This window comes from Taeniopygia guttata, chromosome 1A (assembly GCF_048771995.1).
Source record: "Taeniopygia guttata chromosome 1A, bTaeGut7.mat, whole genome shotgun sequence".
NCBI classification, from domain to species: Eukaryota; Metazoa; Chordata; class Aves; order Passeriformes; family Estrildidae; genus Taeniopygia; species Taeniopygia guttata.
Window position 1 is genome coordinate 51,501,606 of NC_133025.1, and position 22,979 is coordinate 51,524,584.

The 22,979-nt window shown below is 39.7% G+C and overlaps 1 protein-coding gene across 3 annotated transcripts in view; it reads left to right on the top strand.

Annotated features, from left to right (window-relative positions):
- Window positions 1–22,979, top strand: part of LARGE1 (LARGE xylosyl- and glucuronyltransferase 1) — a 276,798-nt gene that overhangs the window by 154,950 nt on the left and 98,869 nt on the right. For all 3 annotated transcript variants that reach the window (XM_002199467.7, XM_072923450.1, XM_030263115.4), the window contains one exon: window positions 12,994–13,165. In XM_002199467.7, coding sequence (XP_002199503.2) covers window positions 12,994–13,165 — 172 coding nt within the window. The remainder of the gene's footprint in view (window positions 1–12,993; window positions 13,166–22,979) is intronic.

Genomic DNA, 22,979 nt, shown 5'->3' on the forward strand with positions numbered 1-22,979 from the left:
GGACATATTGAATACTAGAGGCCTGAAGTCTCAGGTGATAAAGTATGCTTGTGGTTGTGATACAGAGCTACCATGTTAAGAACAGAGCCTTTTATCCATGATTTTCAGTACAGGTGACTGGAAATTTACAGACATGGTTTTGTAAGCCAAGATATTTTCCTTCCAATTGTCTGGGAGGAAATTAGTATCTCCACCAAGAAACAGATAGCAATTCAAACTCCCTAGCACAGTGGAACCTTTGTGAAGTCTGCCTCCTTTGTTACATTGTGCAGAGCTTCTACTACTATTTGAGAAGAAAGCTTTATGTCTTTGTAAACACCTTGTGCTTTCCTGTTGTTGCTGGTGCTTTGAAAAAACATTGGAGTTCATTGTTAGTTTTATAATTTAGTTCTAATTGATGTGGGCCTCTCTGTAGCTCCACCTTTGACTTGATTCTAGGGAAAAGCAGTACAGTTGTTCTGTTCTATGTCCACCAGGAAGATGGGGTAGCTACTCTTTGTAACATATGTGGAGTGAGGACTAAGGAGCCAACTCTCTTCCTCTTAAATTCACCCACATTTGTATCATAGTAGCTGACTGTGACATTTCAACAGCAAGGATTTTTATTTGGCATTCAGCTTCTTAAACATTGCTCATTGCAGCAACATGTGCTGCACCTCCAGAGAAGGAAATTTTAGCACAGAATTAGAAAAGGATGAAGAACTGCACATGAGATTTTCCAAAAATTATTCAGTTTGACAAAAATTAAAAAGCATGCCCTGGAAGAGCCAAAAAAAAGACACAACATCTTAAACTGCCTTGGGCAGCTGTCACTTGTTCCATGCATTCCCATTGCAGCAGCTGCTTTCTCAGAACATTATCATCCACCTGTGAGAAATGAGAGCATTTTGCTGTCCTAACCTTGGATATACAGAAATTATTTGAACGCTTTGATTTGCATGAGGGGTATAGGTTGTATATCCCCTGTACTTGCTGGGGAAGGTTAATGGTCATCCTGTGCTCCAGCACAATTTCTTTCTTTGCCACCTGCAGGTAGAAAGCTGGGAAGGCATATCATGACTAGAGTGAGAGGGTCTTAGCTCTTAATGGCTTTTCACTTGCTCACATGGACACCTCCTTGTCAAAGGGCATTCATTTACTTATAAAAGAACAGCAGTGACTGCTCAAGGCATTCCTACTGAGGATCAGTATTAATGTGAGCATTTTATCAAAACGTTTAATGAGCCTTGCTTCTAGATTTACAGAGAACTGAAGTATATTGAACTGAAGTATTTCCATGTCTGATTGATAAGCTGAAAAATACAGGAGGCTGCAAGGGCTCCAGGAATATTCGTGATTCACAATCAGGAAGCTGAAATGGTTAGATTTCCTCATTTATAGAATATGTGGTGCTGGCTTTTTTCTGAGAAACAGCTAAGATTCAGAGAATTGTTGGGCAATAGATCAGATGTGAGCTACTTCATATGGAGCAGTTCAGCAGGCAGTATAGGCACAAAGTATTCTGAAGGACTGGGGCTGAAATAGTCATTCTTGTGGAGAAAAATTATGTTCACCTTGTCTGGGCACACCTTTTTGTGTGACAAGTTTTCACAGCAGTGAAAATGACAAAGTCACGCTGTGTGCCTGGCACAGCACAAGCACATGCTGAAGTCACTCTTCTCATAGGTATGAAACCATCTCAGTCCAGGTAAGGGTATCCAGGCTGATTAAGGGAGGGGATCTCTAATAGCATTGTTAATGAAATGACATTAACATCACCTCTTTTTGAGTCAACTTGGTATGAGAACATTTGGACTTCTAAATTGAGAAATACAGTTTCTGTTAGTGTAGTTATCACTTTTCAGGTCAATCTGCAGTCCTACAGAGTTTCATTTTTTGAGATACATAGTAATATTATTAATGAGATGCCACTGATGGTAATTTGATTTGAGTAATTTCTCTTAGTAGTGCTACCTCTTTTCAGATTAAATTATTTAATCCTGTGGAAGTTTCATTCTTTGAGCTTAAGTTGATGGTGTCTAGGTCTCAGCCTTTCAGAAGCAAAGATGAAAACTGAGTAGTATTTTGATCCCCTGTTAATTTTCCCATATACTCTTCCATTACTTCAGATTCTACCCACAGCTGAATGGATTCCACAGCTGAATGAATTCCACAGTTTTTAGCTGACAGAGATGAAAACTGATAAAATAGTTCCATCTGTATTGGTTTAATGAGACATTTGGGCCCTTTGTTCACCTGTCTGCACTTTTATCTCATGATCTTTAGGGTGAAATGACAAGATTACATGGAACTAGGGTGCCACTGGTGGTCTTGGCCCTCAGATATTTCAAGAAGTTGCAAGAGTTGCGTGCCTGCTACATGGACACTTCATTTAAACATTACTCATACAAACAACTGTTATCTGAAGTATTTTATGATATTTAACCAGAAGTGGGGCAATTTCCAAGATTGATGTCATGAACTTCAGTGTTTCTTGCTTTTGAAGGAGCCCAGTTTTCCTAATGTCTTTATTTTCTTCAAATTGTTTCTCTAGTTAGTGCTGCATTGTTTGAGAGACATCATAGCTCTTTCTAATAACAAAGAACACTTTTTCACCCTATCACATTCACTGCTTCTTGCACTAGGTTATTGGTAGTTTTGCTTGTTCATAATGGTAATACCTTTTATCCTTTATTAGTCTTTGTATTCTAGATGTATTCCTGGAGCATTTTAGTCCCCAGGAGTTTTGATATATTGTAATACTTAGCCCTGGAGAAAAGAACACTGCTTCATATAATTTTTTATTCCCATGAAGCAATTATTGTGATATAAGAAGTTCCACTCACCTGGCCTCCAACTCTGCAGGCTGGAGGTTGATTTGTTTTTCTGAAAATTCTTTGCATTTGGTGAAAATAAGAAGTGTAAGAGTTCTTTATGGGATATAGCATTTATTCCACTAGTTGGATGTGTGTTCCACCAACTAATGGCCTTTTTCTGGTGGAGCATTTTTAGCTGTTGGAGTTCTACTATTCTTACCCTTTATGCAGAAACAGTATAAGTTTAGGTCTGGAGAAAGGTGATTTTACTGGTGAGATGCCCAATAGTAGGTAAGGATTTTCTTCTGAATATAAGAATGGATCCTTTTTCTCATATGTATTTGCTGTGTTTGACTTTGTGTTAAGATATTAGAGATCGGGTGGAAGCTGCATTCCCACATCTTTTCCACAAACCATCCTAGGACATCAGAAAAGATCTTCACTGAGAGGGTGGTCAGTCACTGGAACAGGCTCCCCAAGGTCATGTCACCAAGCTCATGAACTCTGGTCGTGACTCCAAGCCTGACCATGGACAAACCTGTTAGTCATATGGTTTAGTTTTGGGTAGTCCTGTGAGGAGCAGGAAGTTGCACTCAATGATTCTTATGGATCCCATCTAGCTTGAGATAGTCTATGATTCTGTGATTCTTTATTTTGTAACTCTGGCTGTCAAATACAGTTTTCTATGGATACAAACTGGATGGGAATCTTTTAGGCTTAAAAGGGTGGGAAGTCATTCCCTCAGCATTCTTGGTGTCTGGTTGGGAATGTTTTTGCTCATGATAACTAGTATTTTACACCTGCAATTTCCTCTCTCAGGTATTACTTTGTTAGCAATAGTCACTGTAACCATTCTGCAACCTTATTTTGTCATCCTTACAAACGAATTTTTAACTAGGGAAAGAATCCCACTTCAGATAAATTTTTGTCACTGAGTTGCAGCTGTTGTCTATCCAACAAAATGTGTTTATGCAGGATATGCTGTTGCATTTTATCCTGGATTGTGCATCTTGATGACACCTGTTATCCTGACATCATGCAAAGTACAGGTGGTGTGCCTCTGGGCTTTGACCCCAGGAGCTGCATGGAAATGTGCTAGAACATTGAATGGCTGCAGCTAAGGTGCATGTACTTGCATAGTTACTGAAGTGAAAAAGCAGACAGTGCATCAGGCAGTGATAATATTTTCATGGATTTGTATCTTCCCTGATGAATTAGCACAAAGAGCTTGTTGATTGAGTTCACTAGCAATTAAAGCGGGCAATTGATCTTTCTTATCTTTCCATACAGATGAAGCAAGAAGGGCAGCCTGAGTTTTCACCACTGGGCAAGTTCTAGCCAGATCTACCTGTCAGTCAGCTTTTAGCAGAAAGCTCTGGCTTCCTGCCATTTTATCTGCTTTAGCTTGTTTGTCTCTTTTCATTCATTCACTGACAAGAAGAGAGAAAAAAAGCTTTATCTTATCTTCCAGGGAAGATTTGTTCTTCTGCCTCTTCTGGAGGGGTTGGGCTGGGAGGCTGGTGCTTGGCTGCTTCTCACTGACCTCTCTCGGGATGCTCAGACTCTTTTAGGTCCTCCACCCTTGACTGCTGCACTGGAAACAGCTGGGATTGAGGCCAGAGGCCTCAAAGGAGCAAGAAGCACACTCTGAGACTGGCCAGACTTTTCCATTCTGCAGTCTCATTTTGTACAAATGAAGAAAGGAAAACAAAGAGGGCATTCAGCATTTTGGAGATAGCAAGAAACAGTGAAGAAATTTAGAAAGTCTCAAATTATATTAAAGAGAAGGACTCAAATAGAAACTGGCCACTTGAGTTTTATGGGGCTAAATAAGGTAGGAGAGAAGCCAGCAAAATACCTAAGGAGGGGAGTGAGATAGTCCTTAAAGATCCCAGTAGCTGAATTTGTTTTATAAAGAAGCTGTATGCCTGAATGTTTTGTTACCTAAGTGGCAGAGACCCCAAAAAAAACAAACAAACAACACATCAGTTTTAGTTTATATCTGCAGTTGCATCAGGATAAACCATGATAAGCTCTTGGTACCCTCATTTAATTTTGTTGTTTTGAAGAAGCATCCTTAAATCAGTTTTTCCCCCACTTGTCTGCCCTTTGTCTGCACATGTGTATTGGTGAGAGATTTGGAAAGAAAATTAAAAAAAAAAGAAAAAAGCATCCTCAACATCAGTCAGACTGTGCTATGGACTTTGCTACAGAGATGAGAATTAATTTGCAGGTATTTTCCTTTGCTGTATGCTGATGCTGATTTTGGAGTTTTTGTTTGTTCTGCCTTTTTAATATCTAATCTTCCTTTCCAGTTGTGGCTTGCTTCACAGTTTCTGCATTTGCTCTACATTATCCAGGACCCAGAGGTTCAAATAATCATCCATTTCTATCTCTGCCTTTTTGCTCTCTGTTATTTGTATCCAGACTTGTTCCACACGTGTGGAAGATACCATCTGTTTCTTAAAGTGAAAGATGAGGCAGAATCCTATTAAAGTCACCAGTACTTCTGTGATGAGCAAGAACAGCCACAAAGACCAGCAGAAATAGAAAAATTATTTTAGCAAAGATTTATAAATTCCTTTCTCCTTACAATTGTTTCTTAGAGCAAGTTATTATTATTTCTTACAATACTCAGAAACCAGAAATTCTGAATCTAGAAAAGTTGCCCAACTTTGCTGGATTTTTGGATTCCTTGACAACCATTCATATAAATAGTAAAGACTTGTTATGGGGGGGAATATCACTATAATCAAAACATGTGAATCACCCATGAAAGAACTAAATTCAATGTAGAAGTTACAAGTTATCCAGCAAACATTAACAGAAGAGCCTGTTTTTGTTCAAATAAAGCTCTTGTGTTAATGTTTCCTGGATGCCTGACAAGGATGTAGCAAAGGCAGTGATTTTCTGAAGGTGAGATGCAAGGAGATTGCTTTTGGCATTCCTTTTGAGAAAACTATTGGTGGTGACAGTAATCCTCTTCCTCTCAGGATCTGTGATGACTTGGAATTTCTCAATCTAGATTCTTTCTTTCATTATTATGGTTATCTGTAGAAAAAAATGTGCTAAAGACAGGCATGAATGTTTACCCATATTTAAATGGTAACTTGCTTGTCTCCTTCCTCAGTGATTCAATTAACCCAGTCTCTGCAACAAGGTGTTGACACTACTCCCTTGGAAGCAAGAGAGTGAGAAAGGGGATCAGTCACTTGTCCCTGCAAAGAGGTTAGATATTGTGAGGTATAGTCAATGTAAAATGGGATGGATTATCCTGGAACTAATCCTGAGCCCTGGTAGCGCTGCTGGAATTGTGACTCAAGTTTCAGGAATGTGGGAAGAGGTATGGCATATATGCACAGCAGGATGAAGTTCTCCCTGTGTGAAAAACAGTGATGAGAAAAACAGTGCACTGACAAAACTTCCTGTCCTGTGCCAGCAAATCAATATTGTTTGTTTACTCTCTCTTTTTATGCTTTATGTTGCAAATCACAGAATATGATCATCATTAGAGTGGTGGCAGTATTTTCCTCCCGTTTAGAAGTGACATGAAAGCCCCAGTTCTGTTAGCTTTGTCTTAAATGAAGGCCACATGATTTAAAAAACCATTATCTTGCTACTTGTAGTGTTCATAGTAACAGTAAAGCACTAAGCAAGTAATGAAAAAGCTGTGAAAACAAATTGTCAGCTATGTCTAGGAAGTTATTTATCCAATCTGAGGAAATAACAATTCACCTGATTCACACATCAGAATTTCAGGGTTGTTCCCCATGCCTGGGACATTTGTAAGGGCTGCCTGAAGCCAGCTGCTAACAGAAGACTTTGGCTGGTTTTGCTTCACATAGATCTCTCCTCCTGGAAGTTCTTTCACCATGTAGATTGCACTGGTTTTCAGATCAGTGTCAGATACAATTCAGCTACAACTTGTGCAGATTTAAAATACTCTGTGATTTTGCTGTAGCCTGGAAGTTTTGCTCTGTTTGCCTTCTTTTAAGATTTCAAAGTTAGTTTATTGCATCTAACAGATACAATTTTCAGGGGTTTTAGCGCCTATGTTGAAGTTGCTTAAGGGGAAATAGATGCCAAATACTTCTGGATGTCCATGTTTTCATTGAGTCATTTATTACAACACCTGATTCATATTTCTCTTTATTTTAATCAGTCTATTCTAGATCCTTAATATTTTTAATGGTAAAACCTGGCATGATGGTTCTGGGGAGGCAAATTCTACAGACTTCATTTTCTGCTTTCCTCCATTTTTTTCTGTTTCTTAGTTCTTCTATTTGCTACTGGCTGTTTTCCCGGCACAGGGAATCTGCAGCCATTGAGTCTGGATGGTGATGGAATTGGGTTCTGTTTGATCCCATTTATGAGCCCACCTCTGAGGTGAGGGAGGAGGCATGCAAGTGGCACCTTGTGCCTCGGGGCTGCTGATTCTCAGCCTGGTGCATCGCCCCAGCCAGCCTGACCTACAGGCTCCTGCAGGGCACTGACCTTTGTGGTGCTTTTGTGGAGTCAGCCAAGCAGCAAGGGTGTCTTTGATTTGGAGTGGGAAAGGGATTCTGTGTCATAGGTCTGGATTATTTTGATTGATTTTTTTTTTTTTTTCCCAAGCTTACCTAGGAAGATGCAGTGAATGTAGTGACAAATCAATATGGTATTGGAGGTTGCATTTTTCCAGGGTAAAGTGTTTAAGGACATGCTGCCAGGGAAAACACTTTATCAGCCAAAATTCCATTTTACTGCATGAACAAGGAGCACTTTTTGTTGCTCTGAGGATTCTGTGGGACAGTGAGGAATTTCATTAAGTAAATGGAAAAAAATACTAATAAACAGAGAAGGGGGTCTGACAGGAACCTCACGAAGTTCAAAAATAAGTGCAAAATTTTGCATATGGGAACTAACCCGTGTACCATGACATGCTGTGGGTTGCCCTGCTGGAAAGCAGCTTGGCAGAAAAGGATCTGGTGGACATCAGGTCAAACATGAGCTAGGAATTTGCCCTTGCAACAATGACTGCATTAGACACAACATTGACAGCAGGTCAAGGAATGTGATGCCTCGACTCAGCACCAGCGAGGCCACACCTGGAGGGCTGGGTCCAGGCTGAGTTCTGGGCACTTCAGTACAACAGAGACTTGAAAATAATGGAGAATGCAGCCAAGGGCCACTAAGGTGATGAAGGGATTGAACCACCTCATATGCAAGGAAGAGTAAGAGAGCTGGGACTGTTCAGCAGAGAAGAGAAGGCTTGGAGGGGATCTTATTATTGAACACAAATACTTGGAGGGGGGGTGTGAAAAAGACAGAGCCAGGCTCCTTTCAGAGGCACCCAGTGACAGAACAAGGGGCAGTGGGCACAAACTGAAATACAGGAGTTTCCCTCTGAACATCAGGAAACATTCTTCTACTGTGAGGGTAACCAAGCACTGGCTCAGAGTGCCCAGTGAGTTTGTGGAGTCCCCATCCTTGGACATAGTCAAAAGCCATCTGGACATGGTCCTGTGGCCATGCTTGTCTGGGGGAGGTTGGACCAAATGACTCCCAGAAGTCCATTCCAAGCTCATTCTGTGATTTTGTAATGCTGTGTGGAGTACAACCCGTTCATCAGGAAAAGTCAGGATAGCATTTTCTTCTGGTAGGGAAGTAATCAGAAGTCTTTAATGGGGGAAATACTTTTAGAAGGGAAACTTCTATTTATAGAAAGGAAATATAATTTTAAGTTTATACAGTTGCTAGCTAAAACTTTTGAGAGATTTTTTAAATGGTACTATTATATATCACCTTCCAATCCAAGAAGCATGTAGCAAATCAGGTTGTTAGGCTTGCTGTCAACCTCTAATGCTCAGAGAAGATGGTAAGCAATAAGAGAAACATATACAGTCCTAGAGTCCCATATAGCCTTAGTTTAGCTTTCCTCTGCTTTTGTGCTTGCTACTGTTTTGATGCTTCACTTTGTGTACATGTATACAAGCACTAAGGTAAGAAAGCAAATTCATCATCTTGTTTCTTATGCTTCATCTCACTGCTCTGTTTATCATGATTTTAGTAATGTGGGAAAGAGAAGGGTGAGTGTAGCAAAGTCATCTTTGCAGACAAAGTATCTTAGTATGCGAGACTGATAACCTTTTAAGAGCATTAGGTTTAAATAGAAATGTAATAATAATGGAATATTATGAATCGGACTTTTACCAAATATGAAGCTGTAATTCGATCTAATTCACAGATGAAAAATCCACCAAAAGTTATTAATCAACAATAATGCCACCAGTAGTTCCAAAATTTGGTGTAACTCACTGCAGGATGGAAATCTATATGGGGAGCAGTATTGATGTAGAATTCCCCTGGGTTTATATTCTTCAGTAGGCACCTGCCACCATCTACTATATGATGCAGCTACTGAGCTCAGTGGGTGATTGATCTGACACAATGTAGGCAATCCAAAGTTTTTTGTCTTTCTGTATTGGTCACTGTCATTCTGTTCATGCTTGTACTCTTTTCCGGACTTATTTCATGCTAAGTCTGCAAGTCCAAGCCTCCATCCCTTTCAAAGAGGCTCAGGTAACTTGCCCTTGTACAGAAACTTCACTTACATCTGTGGAGCAGTCACATTCACTGCCTGGGCAAGTTTCCATATCATCTGTTTGTGGGGGAAAAAAACATATTAAAAAAAATCATGTAGTACCCTGAAGAAGTACAGTGTAAGAGTCAAAGTCTGGATATATTTGTGATGGCTTGGTACAAGAGTTGTGCTTTGAGATCCTAGTGTGTAGGCAACCAGACTCAAGTGTTTTTATTGCTAATGTAGTCACCATACAATTCATTCACAGAGAGCAAGCCACCATTTCCCCCTCTTTCAGTCAAGGAAATAGGGAAACTTGATTTTAAGCTCTATGTATGAGACTTCTCTGTTAAAAACAATGCTTTTGCTAACTTATATGAGCATTTATACAGTAGTAACAACTGTGAAAAAGCTGAGTCAGGCTGTGCACGGCAGCTGTGATTTGGTCAGCTTTTCGCAGAGATTCAGCACAGTCAGGGAAGACAACTTGCTGGTGAGGTATACCTGAACATAGAGAGGTTGTTACTCCCACCTCTCTGACATTTACCAGGTGATCAGTTACGTGCTGCATGCAGACTCATGGGCTTGTGATTTTTATGTTCAAATAATTTAGATATTTTAGTTTTATTTCAGTCTTCAATTACAAAAAAAATAAAAATGGTTCTGATTAAAGAGCTTTAGTGAGTAGATGCTATTTCACTTAAAAGAATCAGTGTCAGCACCAGCTAAGTGCTTTTCTTCACTCTTCTCTCATGAACAAAACCACAGATCTTAAGAGCTAGATATCCAAGGTGTGCTATTTCTGCTGAACTGGGAATTATACAAAGAGCAAAGTGTGTCACACTGTTTTGTTTCACTCTGTTTTACTAACTCTGTTTTTTAATGTTGCTGATGTATCTTCTAGGAATATTTGCTCTCTGAAGGCAACTCTGATCTAGCTTGTTAGCAGATGATTCACAAACATGCCATATATGGGCCATTTTAACTGTGCTAGGCAAACAAAGTTGTATTAAAACTTACAGAAAGTATTTAGACAATATTTAGAAAAATGGTTTTTCAACCAGAAGACACATCTTCTTGTCAGAAGGCAGAGATTCCCTTCCCCCTGCTCCCTGCAATGTTTTGACATGATACAGAGTAACCTCCAGGTCCTGGCCAAAATTAGGACGAGGACTAAGCACTTCCTCCAATGCTGTGTCTGTGTATTTCCTCACATAAGTATATAGTATAGTGAGCCATAGAGTGAGCCTTCACAGAGCTCTTGTGTAGGGTAAGGAGTTTTCCTTACCATGAATTTGGAATTGTTAAAATTATTCTTGAGTAGCAAAGCCATGAAGAAATTATGCCGGGGGCTAATTAGGGTCTCTGTTTGTGTCTTGGTCAACTCTGTATCACAGGAGAGGAAACTGTGGATTAATTGGGCTGATTGAGAGTCCAGACTTCAGCATATCCTCAAATCCAACATATGCTACCCAGCTGTGACGGAACATTTGGAACAAGGGCTGCCCCTTTCGTTTTTAAAAGTGGTTCCTTCAGACATCAGGCTTCAGGATGGCAGGCTTTTGCCTGTGTGCCAGATCAGAAGGAGCTGCCAGACAAGGGTTTCTTCCCTGGAGTGATACATGGTAGTGGTGTTAGAAATTGGGAATCCTGAGAGCAAAGGAAAAGTGCAGTTGCACTTTGAAGGTGATTTGCTTTTCCAGCCACCCATTTTACTTTCCTGCTTGTGTCAGCCTTTTCATACAACATATGAACCCTACCTTATTAAGCTGATTTGCATAAGCACACTGGGTGTTTTTCTGGAGAAATATTTCAGCTAATAAAATGAAGGACATGCCATCCAAAATTAATAACATAGCAATTAATAACATAGCAATAGTCTGTAAAATGTCTACCACTTTTAACATGTCAAGTATGACTGGTCTAACAAAGGATATCAAATGACAGATTAGAACAGCGTGGTTTGCAGAAGCAAAGCAGATTCTGCTTTGTAAGAATTAAATACACCATGGTGTGATAGTCCATTCCAAAAGCCACAATGTGGGAAAGCGGGGACCACAAATAAGTAGAGTTATGAGGGTGTGAATTTGGAATAATCTCTGTTACAAACAGAAGATATTTTTGGGGAGCATTGAGTTTTCAATAAACCAACCAAAACTTCATGCTTCAGTTTGCACTTTCTGTTTTTATTCAGTGAGAATCTGCTTGTCCTGCTTTTCCCCTGAAATTCTTGTCTTTCTCCTTAAAGGTTTGTTCTACTTCCCTCTGTCTTTTTAGTGAACTTTGTAGTGGGAGAGTACTCTGCCCTGGTACAGGAATCCTGAGAATACAGAGAAAGTTGTGTGCCATTTAAAAGGGAATAGAAGAGGTCAGTTTACACTATCAGAGACCTTGTTACTTTATATTCAAAAAGAAATGTGCTCTAAGCACCTATTATTAGCCTGTCTTCAACCATGCTTCCAACTTCCAAGTGTAGGAACTCACTCTACTGTCTAAGGATTTTGAGGGAATTTTTTTTTGTGCAAGTGTTGTTTCATATAATAAATTTACAATGGCAGTGAATAGATACAAGATAGTCAGACAACAGAATAAATCTCGTCAGTTTTATGAATACACTGAATTTGAATACACTGAATATGAATACATTGTAACAAGCCAGGACAAATCTTGAAATCTGTCTCACTCAAGTTTTTTGTAGACAAAATACTAATTGAAGTTATGAGAACATGACTCAAGGGAAAACTTAAAATTTTAATGCCCCTTAAAACAAACGAGGAGCTTCAGACAGGGAAATAGGAACTTCTCAAAAATTTCTAATATCCCACTTTAAGCAGAAACTTTTGAAAGTTGAGGACTTGAGTCTCACAGAAAGTAAACTTAACACAACTCATGTAATATCTCGGTGTCAAGAGTACAATGCATGATGGAATTTAGTCTCCCAAGTTCTTTTTTAGAAGCTGTACAAATGGTTTTTTAGCTCTTCCTGCAGAAATTAAAATGTTTGAATTTGCCGCATTCAATACATAAAAACAAAAAATGTGGCTGACACTTTTCTGTCACTTTCTCTAGTTTTGAGCATGTCTGTGGGACCTTGCTAGTTTTAAGTTAAAGATGTAAGGCTTAAGGAAAACTTGTGTTTGTAAGAAACAATTTTTTTTGCAGTTTTCTGGTCCATTATTTCAAATGATTGGCCTTTTGAAATTCTGACCACCAAATCTATAAAAACATAAGGAAAATATTATGCTTGTTACTTCTGCATCAGAGAAAATTTTGAGAATGACAACTTTTTTTTTTTTGTTGAAAATAATGTACAATACAGCTGAAGTTTTAGACTAAAAATATGTTTCAGTTTTATAAGGAAGGACACATGGATGTCTCAGAATGAATGCTACCAGATCAGAAAGGCTCAACTAATTTTAGTTATATTGTGTGAAGAGATTGCCTCAAAGAACTTCTTTTCCCAGGCTTTCAGAAACTTTAGTGTATTTCAGCTCTTCTGAAGTAAATTTAAATACAAGCTTTTAGATGACTTTCCACCTCAGAGATCTTCAACTATGACAAGAAACTAATTTCAGGAAAATTTTCTAATAAAGATTATTTTTTCTTCCTCTTTCTAACTTCCCATTTTCTGTCAAGTCTGAAGTGTCTTGGATCCCCAACAAACACTACTCTGGGATTTACGGGCTGATGAAGTTGGTTCTGACTAAGACTCTACCTTCCAATCTTGAGCGAGTCATTGTCCTCGACACAGACATTACATTTGCCACTGACATTGCTGAGCTATGGGCCGTCTTTCACAAGTTCAAAGGTATTTTCATGATTTTTTTACTGTCCTTATTTGAGGGGTGGGGGGAGAATGATAAGACAATCAATACAGTGTGGGTGAAAGGGCTAGCTGAAATTTTGTTAAATGTTTTCAGTCTTTCAGTTTTTGGTGTTTGAATATAATTGTTCTCTTTGTGAGCTCTTTTCTCAATGATGTTCTGTATAGAATAATTGACAACACCAATTATCTGTGTAGTTTGGTTTATTGGTCTGATTATCTGGGGCAGATGAGAGCCTGACAATACCGTAGATGATAAAGAATTATGAGCAGGCAGTAGTTATGTACTGTTCAATACCTCTTGGAAGAACTTGGGGTTTATTATTTTTTTAAATAATGAAACTTATTTCTTACTTTAAATTTAACTGTTCTATGTAACCACTGAGAATGAATGAAGTTGGTATCATTCTTGAACCAGGGGGGAAAATGAGGGGAGCGAAGTTACACTTGTGAATAGAAATAAGGTGCTGTTTGGTCCTCTTAATAAGTTGATAAAGGGTGTGGATTCTGAGCACCTAAAATAGTTTTCCATACCTATTCCCATTTCCAGCAGCTCCTTGAAAATGTACTTCATAGTCAGTCTGAGAAAGGACACTTATGGAGGAACTCTATAAGGAGATGATTACAGAAAAGTTCCCCTACTACCCAGTCACAATGCGGAGCACTTTCTGGCTAGCACAACCCTAAAACTATTTAATTCTCTCAGGTTCCAGTGTTGCCAGCTGTTCAGAGTCAGAGACATACCCTATTGTTTTTCTCTTGCCCTTAGCATATGTATTGCAGTGCTGGTAAGTGCAGAGACATTCCAGCATCCTGGTTTAAAGGTTTATAACCCTGTAGAAGTGTAGCCTTGATGTGTTTCATCATCTCTCTCAAAATTATCTCAAGCAAAGTGAGCCTAAGCAAATGGGAGCATTTATTTAGAGAAGCCAAAATACACCACTCTGTTAGGAGGGAGCCAGGGAAGAGCACATTTACTGTATTTATTCCCTGCTGAGATCCACAAGACCTGCTTTTCTCGGTACCCAGCTCCAGGGCAGAACCTATTATCTTCAGCTCTATGTCAAGGACTGGGTTCTAGTGTTTACTTCTTCATGCATTTGTTTCAATTTCTTCTGTGGATACACTGATGTCTTTTCAGCAAGCCAGAAGCAATCACCTTTTTGCTTAATTTAATTATTTGCAAGCTTTTTATCATTAAGGAATATACAATTTTTCCTCCTCTTCAGATATTGTTCAGACCTCTTCACCAAGCCTTTCCCTCCACCGAACCTTGAGTTTCATATAAACATATACCCTGGCAACCATGAGTAACATAAATATATGCATAAGAAGTAATGCTGTGCTATTGTAGTATCTCACTGTGTGCAGCTGTCCCATTAATAGCAGTATTTTACTGAATATGGTGTAACAGCATGTCACAGCATGGAAAAAAAATGTGGATAAACAGAACTTGGGCATAGAGGACTGCATGGTCAAAGAGAGCAAAATCTGAATTGAGACAATGAGGAGGATTGTCTCCTTGCTTACAATTCCTGTCATAATTTTAAAGAAGATCCCTTGCTTTTTTACAGGGGGAATAAAACCAAGCATAAAGACCGCTTGTAAAAAGAGGAACATGGAGTAGAGGCAGATGTAAGATTGAAAGAAAATACAGGCAGAAAATAGAGAAATATGGAGAAGAATAATTAGTGGAAGTAAAACGTGTGTGTAAATCAGTCTCCATAGAGCAAGGGAAGAATGTTCATCTGATCAGAGCTGTGAAAAGCTCTAAGTTACACATGGAGACAGAATTCCTGTACTGCTGCCCTCATAATGTACATAGCACAACTCCCAAATGGATGATTTTGTAAGTTGTCCCATGTGTCTTTTTAATTCCAGCTGACCACCTGCTTCTCCACAGTTTTTTAGTCCTGGCAATAAATTGGTCAATGTCTACATCTGCTCACCTCCCAGGCAGTTGTGCACAAAGAGTAGGCGAGACAATGCTGTAGCTCCAGGTGTTGAGCTGAGGTGGGAGAGGACTTTGAATCCTAAATGCTGCTGAGGAGAGAGGAAGTGTCCAAGCACAGACTTGTTCTTCAGCCCTTGTCATAGGCTGCAGTTCCATTAGCAAAGGTGACCTCAGTGATCGTGACATCAGAGTTGAGTGTTTAAGGGTAAGAATAAGAGGGAAAGTCAGCAAAGCAAATACCATGGTGAGAGTGTGTTGCAGGTCACTCAGCTGGGATGAGGAGGCAGAAGAAATATTCTATGAGCAGCTGGAAGTCTCACAGTTACTAGCCCTTGTTCTTGTAGTGAGCTTGAACTTTCCAGAGAGGTAAATTGAACTTAGCAGAGGTCTGCTGGAAATACAACATGGGCAAGAGGAAACAGTCCAGGAACTTCCTGGAGTGTGTGGAAGATTTATTTCTGGAGCCAGCCAGGGGCAGTGCCTGGCTGAATCTGTCAGCAGATCTAGCTAACCAGGGAGGTCCCAGTGGACAAGAGATGAATAAATGTGATTCCCGTTTACAGGAAGGGCTGTCAACCTGACCTTGGGGCCAGGGAAAATCATGGAACAGGTCACCTTGAGTGCTGTCCTGCAGCACATGCAGGACAATCAGAGGATCGAGCCCTGTCAGCATGGGTTTGTGAAAGGCAGGTCCAGCTTGACCCACCTGATCTCCTTCTGTGACAAAGGTGGCTGGAGGAGAGGCTGTGGATGATGTCTACCTAAACTTTAATAAAGCCTTTGACATGGTTTCCCACAGCATTCTCAGAGAAACTGGTTTTTCATGGCTTAGATGTGTTCTCTGGATAAAAATCTGGCTGGATGGCCGGGCCCAGAGGGTGGTGGTGAATGGAGCTAAATACGTTTGTCAGCCAGTCACTGGTGGTGCCTCTCAGGGCTCAGTATTAGGGCCAGTTTGATTTAATATCTTTGTCAATAATCTGGACGAGGGGATGGGGTGCATGCGTTGTCAACACCAAGTTGAGTGGGCATGTTGATCTGTCGGAAGGCAGGAAAGCTCTGGACAGGAAGGATTTGGACAGGCTAAATCAATGGGTGAGTTTCAACAAGACAAAGTGCCTGGTCCTGCAATTGGGTCACAACAGCCCAATGCAGCACTGCAGGTTTGGGGCCGAATGGTTGGAAAACTGCCCAGTGGGAAAGGATCTGTGGGTGCTGGTCAACAGCAGCTGAACATGAGCCAGTGTGCCCCAAGAAGGCCAATGGCATCCTGGCCTGTATCGGCAGTAGTGTGGCCAGCAGGATCAGGGCAGGGATTGTCCCTCTGTTCTCAGCACTGGTGAGGCCACACCTCAAGTCCCATGTTCATTTCTGGGGACTGCAAGAAAGACACTGAGGTGCTGGAGCATGTCCAGAGAAGGGCAGCAGAAAATTTCTTAACAGAAGGGTTTAACAAGCCTTGGAACAGACTGCCTAGGAAGTTGTCACCATCTCTGGCTGCATTTAAAAGCTATGTAGATGTGGCACATAAAGACGAGGTTTGGTGAGGGGAATTTGGTAGTGTTACTTTGATGGTAGGACGTAAAGGTCCTTTTCAACCTAAATGATTGTACTGTTCTATCATTCAATGGAAATGGAAGGAAGGGCAAGTAATTTAGAGAGATACTTGATACTTCTGCTTTGTAAAAGTTTGGCCTTAATTCTGAGGTAATTCTCAAATTTTGCTAAGTGTCTTTTTATTTCTCCTGCCTGCATTACAAAATATTGAAAGATTGTCTCATGTCGTGAGCCCCTAATATTCCTCCAAAGGATATTTTACTAAACTAATGTTTTAATCTCTTCCTTGTTTGTCTCCAAGAAGTCCCAGGGAAGTTCATGAAGATTTCTTGGGGGCAATCTAGAATGTTTGTTGAAATATTACATAAACAGAAGTACAATAAAACTGCTATGAAGGGAAATGCTAGTCTCCAAAGGAACCTCTCATTATACCCACCCCCAGTTAGGAGGGCAACTTTAGACCCACTGGGTCTCCTTCTAGAAATGTTCTAACAACCAGTTGCTGTCTAGAAGGCACCATTATAAACCTGCCTACACCAGGACACTTTTTGTGCAAATGAAAGAATTTTTCACATCAGTGCAGGAAAGGCAAGAACTTCTGTCTCCAGGTTGCTGCAACATAACTGATGAGGCAGTCCAGCATAGCTTTTTCCAAATTGCAGCCACACATAAAGGGAAGGTCCTAGAGTCTGTGATTCTTTCTGTGCCTGGAAACACTTTTCTTCCTAGCAAAAACAGTGATAAAGGGAGACCAGTCACTCAGATCCGCTTTTTCTTGGACACCATGCTTGGAAGAAACTCACATTCAGGACTGTCTTGTAATTTAACCAGGTCTGATTTGCTGTGTAGAAGGACCTACAGTATGTTTTAGACAGCACCAGCAATATTCAAAGTCCTTGTTCTGCAAAGGTTCCTATTCCAGTTATCGTAAGAGTTGCTGGAAAGATCAGACCCTTACATAGTAATTGAATATTTTAGATGGTAAAGGTACTATGCCATTTGCTCTGTAGATGGAAAAAAGGCAGTAGGATGTCTTTGTAAATTATTGCTCTTCTGGCCTTTCCTGATAAGCTCTTTGCATACTCCCTTACAAAAAGTGATCCAACTGTTCTGTAGCAGAGTGCAGAGATTTAAAAATCTCTTCTTTGAAGTGGCAACCTTAGGCTTTGGGAGAAATTCACACCTCTCTTTGGTAGCCTGAAACAGTGTCTCAAGCAATGTAACATTTAACAGTTTCTCTTAGGAGCCAGTGGCAGGGGTTGTGTAATTATTAATCATTTTATATACAAGCTTCAGTCTCTATGCATAAATGTATCTTTGGGAACCTGTAACTTAAATTTCAATAGTTATATCCAGCTCTTCAGCTGGGTTTTGGGCACTTCTGCTTTAGCCTCATTCTCCATTGCTCTATAGATAGGTAGAATGTTTTCCTTTAGGGCTGAGATGTACCTCCAAAATATTGACTTCAAAGGTTTGAGTCTGCAGCCAGTCTGGTGAAGACAACCTGTCATGCATGTTTTCTGTGACTTAGTTGACACTGATTATGTCTCCTATTCATCTTTCACTAGATTTTGACAGTCCTAAACTTGAGAAAGTACCTAGCCTAAGGGCAAAAGTGTGAGTCTGTAGCTCATTGTGTATTCTTGGATGAAGTGCTGCAGAGTGTTTCAGACAACAAGGATTAGTAACCAATATGTTTTTATTGCAGAAACTGTGCAAATTCTTCTGAGAAAAAAAAATTATTCCAAAGCTATGTTCTGTGCCATCAATCTTAAAGTTCTTTTAAAGGCCACATCTGCTAATTGTTTTATTATTCTTGCTCACCCAACCTCTTGGTACTGCAATATGGGTTATTTTTTCCAAGGTTCTGATTTTTAATTTTACTGGGTGTTAAATATGGATTCTCAGGATTGAATTTATTTGGGACCTGACTACAGCAGTCATCGTAATTATATATCTTACAAGTTACAGTTTCAGGCTGTATCACAGTCTCTGTGTGCTGGGTGCTCCACATGTAAATAGCAAGAGACTCTCTTCCTGCTTTACATTGTCAGGTGACAATTCCTGTGTCTGCCTTGTTCCTTGAGGATATTGCTTTGCATGAGTCACAGCTGAGACTCACAAATGAGACCTGAATAATCCCTGCAGAGATCAGTGTTGAGGAGCTCTGTGTTAAATTGAATGCTACATCAAAGGCCATTATGATATTTCTAAGTACATGTCAAAACTCAGAGGCTTTATTGAACAGTGATGTCTTACTACTACTACATGTTAGCCTCACAATCCAGCAAGCTGATACAATGAGTATGTTAAGTACTTTCAAACAACAGAGACTGGGTAATACCTCACTAGTGCATTTCAAATAACTCTACTCATATATTGAGTCACCCAGAGAATATAAGCTACCACTGGTGCTCATCTGTGCAAGTTAGTCTTCTCTGGAAAGGTGACCTCCATTAACCAAGCATACAAGAAGGAGAAATGGCAAACTTGACAGGAATACTGAGATTCACATGTTCATACTTTGCATTAATAAAAACATGCTATAGAAGCTCTTTGCTTTGTGTCAAGAGATCAAATAATGATAAAAATCCATACTGACATCATAAATACCAGAAAAGGTCAGCAGTGATTTTGGTGCAGGATCAAGTGCCCAAAGCTGAAGAGGGACTGGCACATAGTCAATCCCAAACTTAAAATTTGCAAACACTCAGCATGTGGGTGCTTTGGCATATTGCTCTGCAGAAAGCCTGAGGTAACAGTCTACATTAATACTATTTTTGCAGCTTCTTCAGGAAAAAGAGCAAACAAACAAAAGAGAGAAAAATCATAGCCCTCACAAATTTAAGCAGTTTGTGTAGGGATTTCAGTAATTATATTCCTACAAGAACTATTATACATAAGGTTGTAATGTTAAGTGTATACAGGACTTTTCATTTGTATGTGAATTTAGCATGCCAGAAAGTGAGCTGCTGATGGCACTGGTAAGAGGCAGGCAGAGTCAGCAGGTGCTGTATAAATTTCCCTGAATTTGGCTCTACCAGTGAAGCCCTGTTTAATAAACTATACTGTCATAGCCCTTGACTCTCCTGCAATGATTGTGCTTTTTATAGGTGTTCTTTTCTTATGATGATGTAAAAGACTCGGTTGTTGCCAAGATTAAAATTTAAAATTCACTGACACCTATGGCTCAAGGCAGGATTTGAGCCACAGGATTGATTCTGGGCAGGTTCTGTACTTAAGTCTGTCAGTCTACACTGAGTAAATCATTAAAGCTTCCAGATGATTTTGAGATGGGATCTCTGTGGGCTGACACAGTATTCATGTTAAATCCTGCAGACATCTTTCTGTTTCTTCTGGTCAGTAAAACAGCCCTTCTTTTCTTTCTAATCAAGAGGAAGGCATTACAAACATGCATCTTGGTGTGTATAAAAATCCATGGTATGAGTCAGTCTTTTTATGAAGGAAACAAAATCATATTGTAGCAGAGTGCATTAATAAAATTGTCAGGCAGCTATTGAAATAGCTTAAAATTATCTGAATTTTTATAAGTGTCTAAAAAAGGCCGGATGGCACTTGTCTTTTCTCATAAAAGAAACATCTGTTAGCTTCTGAAAGATTTGTGTAAGTATTTATTGGTTAGACTACAGTGCATAGCTCATCCTAGGGTTATTACGCAAATGAAATACAGTTTCTCTTTGAAAAGGTCCCTGTGGAGGCTCTATCTGCTTAAGATTTTCTGTTCTTGATTGTTATATTGTGATGTGTTCTTCTTCTTTGCAACAGAATCTTTGAAGCTTCATTGATACAGAATTCTGTTAGTTAGCTATAGCTGATAGAAATATTGAGAAGTGTGTGCTCCAGTGTCTCACAATGCTGTCATCATCTGTGTGAAACTATAGGAGAACACTGATTTATTTTGGTGAAGAGAGAAAGAAAGGGGATAGGATATCTGGGGGGAAAAAGACAAGTTTCTAACTGTGATTGGGGGTTAATTTTGGTGACTGTAATTAGGAGGGGATCAAACACAGAGGTGGGACTTGGTGATTCTGAGGGTCTAGGGAAAAACACTTCTCTCCACACTTGTCAGATAAGCTGAGTGGGTGGAATTTCTCCTTTTTTTTTCTTTTTTTTTTTTTTTCCCCTAATTGCAGTTTGCTTTGCTATGCTATTCCTTTATTGAGAAGCCAGTATGTGAGAAGGCTGACCTCAGTAAATGAGCTCCAAGGGAGGGAGTTTATTATATGGATCAGCATGTGCACATTCTGGTTTATGGATTTTAATGTGACAAGGGACATAATCAGAAAATTCTGATTATTAATTGCTGCCAAAATAGAATGGCTGCAGTTTCTGAAACATCTGTAGTTCTATTTTAGCTGAATGGTTCTTTGTCTGTTTCTGACATCAGGCAGAAATATTTAGAGGTGAAAGGCCAACTGTGCATAGAAATGGGGTTCAACTCATGGTGAGGTAAATTGTAAAATAAAATAAAAGATTTGAGTTCTTTATTTTTCCATTCTGATTTCCAAGGGATACCCTTTGGTCATGTTTTCAAGCTTTTTCCCATGGAGGATAGGGATGTTTTAATTATAAATGAAAATTGATACTTTCTGTCCTCTTTTGATACCACAACTGGAGTTTTTAGAATAAAAACTCTCCACATGCTACAGGTTTTGTAATAAAATCTTGTTTGTAACAGTGTAATTTTGAGGACTTTTTTCTACCTTCTCAACATCAGTCTAGTGCTTTTTCTACATTATTGTTCTCCAGTCTTTGTTAACCTGCCACTCGTTCTACAGCTGTCTTTTTGGCTTAGATGCTATGATGTATCAAACATCCAAACTAAACCTTGAATGACTCACACAGTGTTAAAGCAATAAAAACAGTTTCTCCTCTGAGCTCTTTCTTCGGGATTTAAAGAGACTTTAATTCTATTAAGCTCCAGTAGTCCAGCTGTGGAGAATGGACCTAGAGCTTTTTTGAACTGCCTTGCAAATATTTATTGAAATAAATCAGTGCAGAGCATGGCATCAAAGGAGCAAAGTGCATATCCCCATCTACCTTGACTAGCAAAAGCTGTGCCTCCTCAGACGCTAGAAAATCCAGCTCCCACAGGGTGCAGACTTTGAGAAGGAGCATTTCTGCTTTGCATGATTGTTATTGGCAGAGGAAAATGTATTTCTGGGAATGAGATGCCAGTAGGCTGTGCTAAAAGGAAAATATATGAGAACAAGGGGTGGGAAGAAACCAAGGAGGAAAATAACTCCCCCATCCAAACTAAAAAGGAGGTATCAATCAGGAGTTGCTGTCCACCAATAAATGTTTTAGGCTGATTGCTTTCTCCTATAGTCTGTTCACATTCTTCTTCCTTTCAGATGCATTCAGTACCCCTGCCCTGTCAATTTACAACTTACTTAATTATATTTTGTTTAGAGTGCTATTAAAAAAACCCCAGACATGAATGTTTGCCTGTCTTCTTGAGTGGCGCACACAAATTAAGCCCATATACTAATCCTTCTGGCCAGTCACTCTGCATTCCCTTGGTGACAGTAAAGCAGAGCAAGTGCATGAGCAGGCAGTGAATCTGGAGGGAGTAGCAGCCTGTCCAGGAGTTATTAATGTGTAATGATAAGTAACTTCTGCATGTGGGAAAAAGCCAAGCAGAAGAGACACATGGGTCATTCGCCTAACAAATGAAGTTTACTCAAGAGATTGATAGTTGTATTAATAGGACTAAAGAAAGAATGATATTTAATGGCTAGATTTCCCTGCCTAAGGCCCTCATTCTAATCACGTGCAATCTCTCAAGCACATGCACTTTTCACTGTTCTCTGTGACGTGCATTGTAATAACTTGATATTCTGTTTTCTCCCTCTCCAAACCAGGCACATTCTCTGAACTTACCTTGTTCTGCATTAGCAATCCATATTTTTAAGGACCTCAGGCCCCATTTCCAATTACAAAGCTCTCATTCAAGGTTTTCACCTTTTTGGTTTTATGCTGCAAATTATGCCTGTAATATTGTCCTTAGCAGTGCATGGATTTGCATAGGGTAAAGTGGTGTAGAAAATCTCTGTCTCTCAGGTTCAAGCTGTAAGGCAGAACATACTGTCCAGAGGTCAATGGTATGATTATCCCTTCAGCAGGGTGAGTGCATTGCTCTCTGCACAGCCAGGGAAGAGGGAAATGTGTGTATAAAATTAAACCAATTTATTACATAACTGCACTAAGACTGTGTACAAATGTACCATGAGCAAAACCTGGGAATAGCTACATGAACTAGAAGTC